Below are 14150 nucleotides of genomic sequence, written 5' to 3' on the forward strand. Positions count from 1 at the left end.
CCTAAATTTAATCCCCCATTAATGCATGTCATCTTAAATGGTACTGTATTTAAACAAATGAACAGTTTAAACATGAGCTGAAGGATAAACAGTCTCATTAAATAAGTTCATCAACACAATGACAGACATGATATTTTGAGTGGCTGGTGGAAATGACAAATCCAGCAGCTTTGAACAACATAAAACACTATGCTGTTGTAGAAATTGATTTAGAAAAGGGGTTCAATTTGGATGATTTCAAGCTATATATAAAAGTTTGTAACAATTGTCTAGTATCACAACAAATCGTCACAAACATTCAGATGTCATCTGTGCAGGAGAATATTGAAGGATGATCATTACAGCCTTTATTTTTATGGTGCCAGAACATCAGACAATCATGTTCATTAAGCAGATGCTTTTATACAAGGCAACTAACAAATGAGGAAAAACAAGTGACTGATCAATAAGGAGCAACAATATTATCACTGCACTGAATTTAAATTCTATACCATAGTAAGTACACAGCTTGAGTGAAAGTGCAGAACAGAAGTGTACTCTTTTTTTTCTTTTTTTCTTACTTTTAATGGTAATATATGAGAAAATGCCTTGATAGATTCCTGGGAATGGTTTAGTAAAGTGGTCATGGAAGAGGTGTGTCTTCAGTCTTTTCTGCTACATTCACACCGCACCTGAATGTGACCCAAATCAGATTTTCTGCTAAAATCAAAAGGTTGTTCACATGACATTTTAAAAGTAGCCCATATCAGATACTGGTCTGAACAGCCAACACTTGTTGACTGACCCACATGTGTATAACACTCCTTGAGCATGTGCATCAAACTCTGCATGTTCAATATTATCATATGAATAATCTATATAATCTAAAGTATTTAAAATGTAGGTGCACTCTTTTGTTTTGTTTTTTAACTTAAAAAAAAAAAAAAAAAAAAATGTGATCTTGGACTTACACTGACACCTAGGGGCCTGGGTGCAGCATAATTCAAACAGAGTAGTTTTCAATACAGATTGTAGAAATTCGCAGTTAGCTATGATTAATTTAACCCACGAGTTAATGTATCCAATAACAAGGTGATTAAGGAGATTAAGCAAGTAGTATGTGGCTGGTCATGTGCTCCTAACATGGCAGCCCCCATGAGTGGACCCTCTCCATGTAAAATAAAACAGCTTTTATAAGTCAAGTCATTTTTATTTGTATAGCGCCTTTCAAAACACATCGTTTCAAAGCAGCTTTACAGAAAATCATGCATTAACAGAAAATGAAACTGTGCAGTTTGATAAAATACGATTGTGAACTGTGTTTAAAAATAAGTAATTAAATAATAATTGTATTTAGAAACCCAGTGAGCAAGCCGAAAGCGACTGTGGCAAGGAACACAAAACTCCATAAGATGTTGGTTAATGGAGGAAAATAACCTTGGGAGACACCAGGCTCACTGTGGGGCCAGTTCCCCTCTGGCTAACATCATGAATATAATGCCAATATTACTTATGTATAGTGCAAGTCATGGTTTAAAATTATTAAACTAAGTAAGTGTTAAGGGTCAGTGTTTAAACAACGATTTTTTGTAAGAACTGTAAGATTAATAACTATTGTCTTTGTTAGACAAGGTTACTGATATGACTGGAGTCTCCATCTCTTGTGAGTGGTCTTGGTTGTATACATATGTTTTACAATTACAATTAATTTATTTAGGAGGAAAACTTCTTTAATGAGAAAAAAATTATTAAGTGCAACTTTAAGCGGATAGGACACTTAATGGCTATTTAATAATATTTCAGCAAGTGATGGCAAAAGGCCGTCTTGATGGATAAATATTTTTAAATAAAGTAATTTGCTTTCGTATGGTGCAATTTAATTATCAGAGTGTGATATTACTTAAGAGCGAAACACACCATAGTGTGTTTCGTAGTAGTAGGACAGCAAGAAAAAAGAAGAGTTGTTGTTGGTATGAAGAGTTGAAGAGTTGTTGTCTATAATTATTTCAGATTTCCACTGACTTGCTTGCATTCACGTTTTGATGCAGTTTGAGAAATACAGAAACTGAGTGACATGAGTAGAGCACTTACATAAATCTATCTCTGCATCTTTTCATGCTCATATTTGACTATATGTAGGCCAAACGAATCACTGAACCCAACTGTTGAGCCTTCAATTTTATTTTATTTCCTCAAAAAATAAATGAAAGCATTAACTCGAAAAGATATGACTCGCAATTATAAGTTTTAAACCATAACACCCCTATATATAATGGAAATCAAATGCACAAATGACAAATGTTAGTTAGATTGATGTAAAAATCACATTAAATCTGACCTGGCTGTTCACACTGAAGACACATTGGAATAAAATAGGATATGTATCTGATTTATTTCCACATATGAAAGTGGCCCAGATCGGATATAAAAATGTCTGATTCAAGTGCTTTAGTCTGTTTACATTGTCATCCAATTAACAGATCTGTCTCACATGTCAGTGAAAAAATCAGATTTGGGCCACTTTCAGCTGCTGTGTGAACGTAGTTGAATGTGATGCTTTCAACAGATCAGGTGGAGGTTGAAGGTAGAGGAACGTTAGGAACGGAATAGAGTGTGAACGTTCTAGAAAATTAATGTTCAGGAAATCTATCTGAGACAATTATTATTGTTGCAATTCACTTGTAGTGCAGAAACAACACTTCAGCTTTAGCTGTGAAAGAAGCGGTCATCTGCTTTTTGAGATTTAATTTATCTGACTTACTGACAAAAATTCTGCTTGTTATTAAATACTTTTCTTTTTTTTTACATTATTGAGAAAAATCTAGAGTGGGCAGGCACAGAGGAAAACAGGATAAACTCGCTGGAGTGGATAGACATATCAGTCCTGCTTGGAACTGTGTGAGTTCAAACAGACTGTGACTTCATGAGGCTGTTTACAGACTCCATATCCACAATATCAAAAGATCAACACACTTCCTCTACTTCCTGTCTTGGAGCCCTGCTGACATCACTCTGCTGGTGGGATAGAGTGTCCGTCCAATGCCATGAGCTTCTGTGGACTGCATATTTTCAGACTCAATCTGCAGCGCTCCCAAGACACCACCCTGTGCCTGCACACTTCCTGTTGTCTGCTGCCTCTCAACAAAGACTACACTCTGGTACTGCTTCATTTCATGTTTGGTAGCACTACACTGGGCAGCATTAGAATTCTGCCCCTCTAGCAGCATGCTCTCTTCTATGCCCAGGACTGGTGTGGCATTTACCACCAGGGCAGGGTGGGAATCCAGCACATAAACCGGGGCGGTAGTGGTGTAGTATAGTGCAGGCTGCTGGACTAGCAGGTTCGTGTTGGGAACCACCACCTTTTCCTGGATGTAGACTCCTGAAGAAGACACTCCACTTGCCTGCTTTGCTCCTGAAGCATGAATGATGGAGGACGAGACTGTTTCCTGAGAGTGTACTTTACTAACTGCCCCTTGTTTGCTGACATCAATGTGTGTGGTGGGAAGCACAGGTTTGGAGGTCACCTGGAGGCTTGAGCTAATTTCAGTCTCCATTATGGAGCCAGAGCAGATCTCAGCCAGAGTCTTGAACTTCAGGTCAAGGTCATTCAGAAAGGCAAGGTTGTCTCCCTCATGCATGAGACTACAGATGTCTTCAAACGAGCCCATGCAAGATTCCTCCTCACCCTCGTAGTCATACACTCGCAGACAGTCTTCCAAATCGTGCTTCTTAGACACATAACTTGCCTTCTGAAGTAACACAAATCACAAAACATTTACCAATTCATAAACTCTTGTAACCAATGATCCAAAAATACATTTAGAAGGGTATATTTACAGTGTTAGGGAGCATAAGTTTTAAAAGCAACACATTACATTACTGTGTTACTCCAAATAAAAGTTACTAATTATGTTACATTGTAACTTATAATGGAAAATAACATGTTAGATACTTTTATACTGTCAGTTGGCTAAAGCGCTCATTCTCTAAAAAGAGTTGTTAAGCAAATATAAAAAAGCATTATGTAGTAAAATGTTTGAGTTCTCTCAAAAACTGTCTTAAAAATTATCCTCAGAAGCATTGCTTTTTTTATTCAATGTAAATATGTTTGTTCGCTATATGCAAAAATATTTGCTGAGAGAACTACTAATTTCTTGTTCAGCCAACTATCAATTCGCAAATACGAGAGCTTTCATTTTGTCACCATTTGAATGACTTTTACATGAAGTTAACTACATTCTTTGCCTCTGAAGAGAGAGGTATGTCTTGCAAGGCAGTATGTACAATTGATTGACACAGACACACAATAGACCTCAACCCTTAACACAAAAACCTTAATAATGGTGATAATCAACAAACCTCATTAAAGGGATGGATCACCCAAAAAATTAAAATTCCCTCATGAGTTTACTCCCCTCCTGGCATCCCAGATGTGTTTGACTTTCTTTCTTCAGCAGAACGCAAATGAAGACTTTTAGAAGAATATCTCAGCTCTGTTGATCCATACAATGCAAGTGAATGGGTGCCAAAATTTAGAAGCTCAAAAATCCACATAAAGGGAGCATAAAAGTAATCCATATGACTCCAGTGGTTAAATCCATGTGTTCAGACACGATATGGTAGGTGTGGGTGAGATTATTTAGTCATTTTTTATACATTTTCCTCCCTGCCCAGTAGTATATGCACGAAGAATGTGAATCACCAAGAACAAAAGGAGAAAGTGAAAGTGAAGGAAAAAGGACAAATATTGATCTGTTTCTCACCCACACCTATCGTATTGCTTCAGAATATATGGATTTAACCACCCGAGTCGTCTGGAGCACTTTTATGTTGCCCTTGTTGATTTTGGAACTTTAAAATGTTGGCACTCATTCTCTTGCGTTGTATGGACCTACAGAGCTGAGATATTCTTCAAAAAATCTTGGCAGGAGGGTGAGTAAATGTTTTTATTTTTGGGTGAACTAAGTTAAAAGATAAGCTCCTAATGTCACCACACAACATTTGACAAAGAGTGGCAACAATAACAGCATAACTAACATCAGCAAACAGCAAAAATTAAGCCTATAACACTAACCGCATAATTTATGTTGCAATGCATGCTGGGAACTCACAAATCAGCAACATTGTTTAATATAAAATTGTTTGTTCAGAAAACTCTGTTAGGGTAGTAGGGACAACATTTGGGGGAATATTGTTGGTCTAACATGCTTTTATGTAGATGAAAATGTATTCTCATTTCATAGTAACTGTGACAAAAAACAAACAAACAAAAAAAAAACACGCATGGAGACCACAATGCGACTCATCATACTTTTAGTTTTTTTGTTATTTTGGTGCCATTATGCACAGCAGAGTGAACGACAACTGCGTATGTGTGCGCTTCATGGCATAACTCATCAGATGTCCAGGGGAAGGTGGCTTGCTGCTGCTCGCAAACGGAGTTTGAGGGGACGACCTGCTCAGTGTTAAATTTTAACAGCTTTTATTGGGTTCCTGACATGACTGCAATCTAATATGTACATAATTTTAATCATATTTCTAAAAAATGCTATTCATGTCTGTGTGTAAACTATTTTTAATTAGCCAAAACTCATTGAGTGTACCTTTAAAAGTTCTTCAGCTGTATGAAACTGATACTTACTTGAGAATAGTAGCTGGCTAAGAAATCATCAGATAGTGTGAGCCCCTCATAGGCGTTGTGCCCTTCAAAGCTCCCCTTCATGTGTTCATCTTTTCCTTGTGTATATATGTACTTCCCATTCTGCTGATGCGCATGATGGTATGTTTTACCATGCAGGTCATACCAGTAGAAAGAGGACCGATGGGAGTCCAGTGCTCCTGCAGCACCATCTACTCCATCAGTCCATTTCTGAGCTCCAGTCACAGTGTCCACTTTACTGTGCTTGAGGTGATCTGGCTCTTTATACATCTTTAACAGGGCCATCTCCTGTGGGCAGAGTACAACACTGTTCATTGCAGGAGGACAATGGGTTATTTCTGCTTACACTGCCTGATAGATGCCAGTACCTTTATAAGGAACTGCAGCATAATACATGGTTTAAATTGAACTAAGAATGATAGTCTGACCCTTGCTCATGTAAGTGGAATGAGCGATTCAAGTCAAACACATTCAAACTGAAAAACAAACTAACAAATGAATATGTTACGACACGTATGTGGAATATTCCTTGTTTTAAGGCAGCAACACATAAATATAAGGAACAAAATCACAATGTGTGTTAGCATTTTTATGACAGATGCAGTTTCACTACGATATGGAGACTAGCTCTTGAATGATACACCTAGAGCTGCAAACACTCTTTGGCACAAATATGTGAATTAAAACAAACAATAATTATCCCAATGCTGCCAGCCAATAATAAATTAAACAACAATATTCCCATTGCAATAATGATGAAAACATTTTTTTTTTTTTTTTTTTTTTAAATCAAAACAACAGTAAACACATTGGCATGGCCAGTCAGAAATATTTAAGGTTGGTAAATGATCTCAGTTCACCCAGTTGTGGCGAAAGGTGTGGAGCATTTTTGACATTAACGATTACTTATGCGGAAGCCTAACCTAAACTATGCATTAATAATTGCTTATAAATGTAACACACTTGTTCTGCTTAAGTTGACTTTTTATTGTAGCATTATAAAGTACAGAAGGTTCAAGAAGAATGAGAGGAAGTAGATGTCGTCTATGTGTGTGTGTGTGTGTGTGTGTGTGTGTGTGTGTGTGTTTGTGTCTAAGTGAGGCAGGAAGGAGAGAGAACAACAGGAAGAGTAAAAGAATGATCTTAATGTCTTAAGAGTATAGTTTAAGGGAAAAGGCTATCTCATACTATACAAGGAATGAGAATGTATTTGAACCAATAAAATAGGCTACCTTGTTTAAGCAAAATGCTTGAGTATAAATATTGTGTATGTTGGATCACAGAGACACTCCACAGAGCTCTTTGAATAAACTGGAGAAAGAAAAACCATTTATGTAAGAATCTTTATTCATACCAAAACATTCATTCAAAAATTTCCACCACAAGTTACAGTAATTTTGGGCCTGGGTACATGTGATAATTGGTCCAGCATCTGAAGCTGCATGTGCCTTTGGTTTGTAGACTGCATTGCAAACTTCTTGAGTAATCATTTCTGGTCTAATTTCTTATGGAAATATATCAAGCACAAAGTCAAGGCAAAACTCCAAACAAAATTTGTTACCAAGATCAAAACTGACATCCTGTAAGCAATCAATAGTGCAAAGTACCTTTCAGAAAACTTAAAAGGACAATGCATTGTTAATTTTATGGGTGGTGATTAAATGTGCTGTATTGGTGGTGTTGGTCTGGAGGATGGAAAATTCCTTTAATCTTTTTTATTATATTTCTGTCTGATTTGAGTATTTATCTGAGAAAGAAAAGACTATAGCCCAGATTTACTGAATAAATACTGCCACCAATTACTACCAGTTCAAAACTCACTTAAAAATTTCCTCTAGTGATCTCATTTGTTATTTGTGTTGTGCTTATCTTGTGGCCTTCTGGTCACTCACTGGCATTTCAATTAGATATGTTCAGTGGCAAGTTATTTTCTATCCTTTAACTGTTGCAACCCACAAGCAGAGTTGTGTTTTTCACAAAGCAAAGTACCTCTCAGAACACTTAAAAAGAGAATGAATTGCTTATTTTATGGTTGGTGATTATAAATGTGATTTGTTGGAGTTGGTCTGAAGGGTGGGAATTTCCATTAATCTTTTTATTGTAATTCCTTGATAGACTCCAAATTCCATTTGTCTGATGGAGTCTTTATCTGAGAAAGAAAAGACTATAGCCCAGATTTACTAAATAAATACTGCCACCAATTTCTTATGACTAATCTAACATCACCTTGCATGTGGAAAACAAGGAACTATTGATTTGAGTGAGATTCTGCTTCATCTATTCATATTCTTTTTAATATCAAATACTGTGCAAATATCTTAGGCACATTAGATGTTTCACAAAAACATTTGTCTTATGATGGTTGTTTTTATATCTTCTGCTTGGTGTGTCGATAGGAAATATCAATTTTATGTTTCCAAAAATTCCTTTTGCAAATAGAATAGAAGTAGAACTAGGAGTCCTGCAACAGATGGTATGACCCTCACAGAGCCAGGATCTTAACAACGAGTTAGTCTGGGATTCCATTAAGAGACAGAAGCAATTAAGACAGCCTAAATACATACAGTAAAATAAATGTGGCAAGTTCTCTAAGATGATTGGAACAATCTTCCTGCAAACAACTTTGAAAAACTAGGCGCTAGTATACAGTACCACATGTGGGCCAGGGTACTACTGTACCCTGGCCCACAAGGTATAAGGGTGCCTAATTATATGTAGGCACCCTGTACAAGGTATAAGGGTGCCTAATTAAATGTCCTCTTTTTTGGACTTTCTGAAAGTGCTTCCAAATTGCTTAAATGTCTGGGATTTGGCTTTGTTTTGGCTTTGACGTGCTCAGTACAGTCGTCACAACTGTGTGTGCGTATTTGCCATAAAAAAGCCATTTAAACCTACAGTAGCGCATCGGTTTTATTTTAATCTACGGACCTCTCTCTCTTTGCTACAAGCATAAAAAAGCTGTTAATACAGAACCCACACCAAAGAAAAGACAAAGGAAGGTTGTTGCTTCTTGCTTAAAGGGGCACTCAGTAACTTTTCTGTGTGTCGTCTTGGACATACACTGACACCTAGCGACTTGGATGCAGCATCATTTAAAATTAACAGTTTTCAGTTTCAGATGCCATTGAAGATTTCACAATCAGACATTTTTACTTTAATCAGTGAGTGAAAGTGTCAAATAACAGGACAGTTACTCAGATTAAGTGAGTAGTATTCGGCTGGTCATGTGATTCTAACATGGCAGCCCCCATGTGCGGACCCTCTCCATGTAGAATAAAACAGCTTTTAAAAGGTTACTGATATGACTGAGTCTTCATTTTAATGTGAGTGGCCATGATTTTCTACATATATTGCAAAATTACAGTTCATGTCTTTAGTAGTTAATGAGGAAAAGATTACTGAGTGCACCTTTAACTTACTTAAAAAGACACAAATTAAAGGGAAATTTGGAGCTAGCATCACCGTTAAAGCAAAAAAAAGAAGCATGCTGACAAGCATTTTTCCACATCAATGTGTCATTTACTTTGATTTTGCAAAATATCGAAGAGTGTGAGAAATGGTGGTACTCTCATCTCAGTCAAGAGCAGAGATCGCAGACTTTAAGTGACAAACATCAGCTACAACTAATTGGTTAATTCGGTCTGGGTAATTGTAATCATACACAGCAAAATAATATTTTTCACCATCATTTGAGGTAGACTATGTATACAAAATGGATATTGATTTATCTTACACTGGCTAAATGAACTTGACACTTAATGGCACCCAAATAGTAGGCTAGGATCTCTTATTCCTGTATATCGCTAAAAACGTTTATCTACATATAATTGGGCTGTTTCGGTTTGTGCGAGAGGTAACTGCATCCATAACTAAGTTAACAATAATGAAAACACCCTTAAGATTTCTATTACTGGTGTAGCAGGACTAGTGTCAGCTCGAATATCTCAGTGAATATGCTGGATTCAGTCACGTTATGCCTTCCTCAAAGATGTCAGAATGTTCTTGTCTCATAATTAAGATCTTAATTAGATTTAGAGCTCTGTAAATCCGCCAACAATGCATAAAGTCAGTTGAAACATTTACATGCTATTTAATTTGTATGAAAACTTTGATTTCAGCAGATCTTGCTCAAGTTTCAATGGAACATTGTTGATACCGGAAGAAAGTTTACCCTGCGAGGGCCACCCCCGGAAGCGAGAAACGTGGAAGTGTAAAAAAGGCCTATGTCATAAATATTCTAACAAAGTGACTTGGCGACAGCAGCCATACTTCTAATAGTTTGCAATTTAATCTTAGGGATTTAGGAGTCCTCATGTCGACTTCTAAATTGTTGTGGGTTTAGGAGCTATTTTAGTGTTAAAATGCTTACATCAGAATTTTACTAGTCCTAAAATTTGGAGCGACATGCCCATAATTTTTAAGAGTTTCTCCTAAATTTCTGTTTTGAGCTACTTTTAGCCCTAATATTTTTTTGGTGAATACAGCCCTGAAGAAAGTACCACCGTTTCCCACATTTTTCCATAATTTGCTAAATCAAAGGAAATGCCACATTGATGTGGAAACATTTGTTCCCAATTTCCATGCCCCATCCCCTTTTGGTGATGCAATCTCCAAATGTCCTTAAATTATGTGTTTCCATATATAAATTGAGCAAAAAGCAACATCCATGCTTCTTCCCTTTCTTTTCTTTGGTGTGGGTTCTGTAGTATCCATACCGATTTTATGCATGTAGTTTTCTAAAAGCCAGTTACAAATGAATAAATAAATATAATAATATACACTTCCCGCTGTCTGTCTATAATGAATTTGCTGACAAATAGCGCTTCCCTGTCTATCAAAGCGTGCTCATAGAATGTGACGACATCCAAAGCAACAAGGTCAACTCCAGCTTACTCTTACCTTAATGTTTATTTGGTAAAACTTGCTCTTTGCAGTTTTGTGAACATGTTTTAAGCAAAAACTCTTAGCTAGGAACTCTTTGGAGAACTACTAGTGGTAAGATAAAAATCTTTGTGAATATGAGCCCAGATTTTACAGTAAAAACATCTATCTTGTAGCATCACATACCTTGTCCTCTCCCTGTCCTTCAGTGTTATATACAATGAGATGCTCTTTAGCATCAAAAGGAATGCTCTTGAAATCTGCTGCAGTCGCCATGCCACCACAAAGACAGAATATGAGCAGGAGAGGCACCACTGCAACAAAACGGACATCAGGAGACATCAGATAGAAACATCAATAAACATCTGTAAACATTTGTCATATAGTCAACAGAACATTATTCAGAAAAATAGACCAATTCAACAACAGCAGTCAACAGCTAACCAACATCTTCAGCTATATTCACATGTTCCCATTCAGTCGGTTCACTCGGTACAATACACTGACTATGGGATATCGCACTCTCGTCCTGAACCCATCTGGCAAACAAGTCCCCTGCGTCATTCCAATCATTCTTCAGCTCCTTGCCTCACTGAAAGTACACAATACGCTTGTGGAGATCAGCAGTGATTGCGGTTAAGCCATACACAATAGAGCACAACAGTCTATTTCTGGAAGTAAAAAATCCCATTAATTTTCTCTATGGGCAAATTCATTTTTAACAATAACTTATAAACCTTAAAAAGACCTGCAGTGAACTCTGAGGTTGTTTAATCAAAGGCTTTCTCTTGAAGCCATCAGTCAGTTATTTCAACTTCATGTTTTAAAAATCATATTTAATTAGCAGAATTTCTGGTGAAGAACTACACTACCCGTGAATCCTGAAGAGAAAGTTCAGAAAATCGTGGCCAAAAGTTCTTTGTAGCTAATCGCAAACTACTTGTTTGTTTATATCTGAATATTTTACAATAAACGTGATATGTATTGTTTCTTTACTTATAATTAACAACTTTAAATGAATAGTTTATTTTTTTGTTTATTTTCTATCGTTAATTCGATTACATCATTCGCAATGCGTCATGGGATTGTAGTGGCATGTTTCGTCTTCTCGACTGGTAACTGAGAGCTGACATACAGTGGCTTGCCTTTACAGTATACAAAGGCGACATTCACCCCGGTAGGCTAACCAAGTTGTTTTATTTATACCCATTCAGAGTTTACAGTATAGGTCCCATAGTCAATGTGTTGTACTGTGTGAACCGACTGAATGGGAACATAAAGTTATGCATATAATGACTGTTCCCAGAAGGAAACAACCACACTCAACTTTGGCAACATTGAAGAGCCTATTTGAAAAACCGGAATGACGCAGGCGAAGGTACCGGCCAGGTTGGCGAGGCTACCCAGTGTTGCCTAGCGTCAGTGGCCTTTCAGAAATGAGGTGTCTTCAGTACAAGTGCGAGAGCATGAAATCCCATGGTCAATGTGCTGTACTTCGTTTCCCTCCATATGGGAACGTTAGTTATATGAATAACTTTAAATTTTTACTTAAAAGTTTTCCAAATCCTGGATGTTTTACTGGAGCATTCCAAATGGATGAATTTTGTAGCTGACCCTTTACTAAGCTCCGCCCCCCTTGGCTACCGTTGCTTGCAGAACTTTGCAGAACTTCCCATGGGAACGAGTGGGAGATTGCCGTAAATGGCGTGGTCTTTGGCAAAATATTCTCAATAACAGAATTGACAATATTCTTACATGGGCTGGAATGAAGAGTGACATTGTAAAGCACATTTAACTGATGTTTTTTGTTAAAGAAATTGTTAAATTATGCAGAAAATGTATTGAAAACTTTTTGTCACTATAACAAGTGACCCAGCAACAACGTTTTTTACATTTTGTGGAACATTTCTGTAAAATTTCACTTAACTGCTCAAACACACATTATTCCACTAGTGCTTGTCAGAGAAATGGCACGCAGCAACAGTTGCTAAGATAGGATTGGTCAGAAACGCTTTTAAGGTGGGGTTTAGCGAAGGGTCAATTGAAATAGCCTATCATTATGTAGCAGTTATTCACTGACCATCTGATGCATATTGCACTCAGAACTGAAGAGCACTTTTTTGATCTATTAAGTGCTAATCTGACTGCCAGGCTTTACACAACTTCCGTGAGTAAGGGCACAGGGTTATTTTTATATCAGTCCGCCTGGAAACAAAGTCGTGTTTACATGGTACATGTGATCAATTCCTACTCCCTTAAAGATATTAATGAAATAAGTGTCCTGAGATATCTCACTGGTCTCTGTGACAGCTGTAGACTATGTAAACAGCAAACAAAAATGTGTCCACGAACCGCAGACATTGAAAACTGTCAGTCATTTTGCTTGTTCTCATATAGTGTCTTATTTGATGCTGATCACTGAGGCTATGATTCATAATGTTTGTCAGTTGAGGGCGCTATTGTGCCACTGTTGAATTTGACAGCCACAGGAACAAACAATGCTGCTCTTTTACTTGGTTTTGGTCTCAAAATGTTCTTTGGAGGGTGGGGTTTTTGAATGAGGGGGCATGGCTAATTCAACAGCTCAGTCACGTAAAAGCTTCAGAACGCTAAAATCGCTTACAGCACCTTTAACTTATTACCATACCTTGGAACAAATACAGTTGTCCTAACTGATTTTATACATAAGATTATTCATTTTGGAATGAGGGCTGACACAGATTAAAGGCGCACTAGAGTAAGATTTTAGCTGGCTTTTACTCATCCCATCGGTTCCAGAAGTACTTGTGATTTTGGACTCTATACTGACACCCATCGTTCTGGACACTGGAAGTTTGTTTACCAAATGCTACTGCTTTACACCGAATATGTTTGTTTATCTTCTGTTTTGTTACTTTTATTCTGTTTTTATCCATCTCATAACACACACACATCCCTATAACGGACATTCTTGTATCCAATCCAAACTAATTTTCATGCGTTGTTGCGTTAGACTGTGACTGTGCAGCTGCGGATCGCAAGCTCTCTCCCCTGGCTGAAAACCGCCTTGTGCTCCCGCTTGCCATTTGAATTTATGTTGCGCCATTTACCCGTGAAAGCTGCAGGTAGTAATGGTTTGTTTCATGACTCCAGCAGAGACCTCTTCTTTGGACATTTTATCTTTCCACTCATTCTGTTCATACTGTCTGCTAGATCACATTCCTCTTTATCAATACCATACCATCACTCTGGACAATACTGTTGACTTGGGTAGTAAGTAAATTGGTTTGCTTGTTTTGTTTACGTGAACTTTTTATGTTTTAACATTGGCTGAAAGCGCTATATAGAGTAAACATGTTATTATTGTCATTATTGGTGGTAGTAACTAGGTCAATTGCATAACACAGTGTCATGTGCTGTCAACATGGCAGCCCCCATGAGGGGGCGACCCACTCCATGTAAATTTAAACAGCTTTTATTGTTTTTATTTTTTAAAAAAATGCTATTCATGTATAAACGTTTTTAATTAGTAAAAACTTAGTGCAGCTTTAATCCACAGCATGCACTTCTCAAGATTATTTCAAAATTTGAAAAAAAAAGGAAATCAAATTACAATGTGTATCCTCTCTTGGTGTCACAATTATTGTGC

At 37.2% G+C, this 14150-nt stretch overlaps 1 protein-coding gene across 1 annotated transcript in view; it reads right to left on the reverse strand.

Moving 5' to 3' along the window:
- Positions 1 to 324: 324 nt before the first annotated feature.
- The window catches only part of dsg2l (desmoglein 2 like), a 61746-nt gene continuing 47920 nt past the window's right edge, over positions 325 to 14150 (reverse strand). Inside the window, exons 12-14 of the mRNA XM_051697475.1 lie at positions 10709 to 10836; positions 5624 to 5929; positions 325 to 3731 (exon numbers count right to left, since the gene is read on the reverse strand). Coding sequence (XP_051553435.1) covers positions 2958 to 3731; positions 5624 to 5929; positions 10709 to 10836 — 1208 coding nt within the window. The 3' untranslated portion in view covers positions 325 to 2957. The remainder of the gene's footprint in view (positions 3732 to 5623; positions 5930 to 10708; positions 10837 to 14150) is intronic.

Source organism: Myxocyprinus asiaticus, chromosome 5 (assembly GCF_019703515.2).
Source record: "Myxocyprinus asiaticus isolate MX2 ecotype Aquarium Trade chromosome 5, UBuf_Myxa_2, whole genome shotgun sequence".
In the NCBI taxonomy this organism is placed as follows: domain Eukaryota; kingdom Metazoa; phylum Chordata; class Actinopteri; order Cypriniformes; family Catostomidae; genus Myxocyprinus; species Myxocyprinus asiaticus.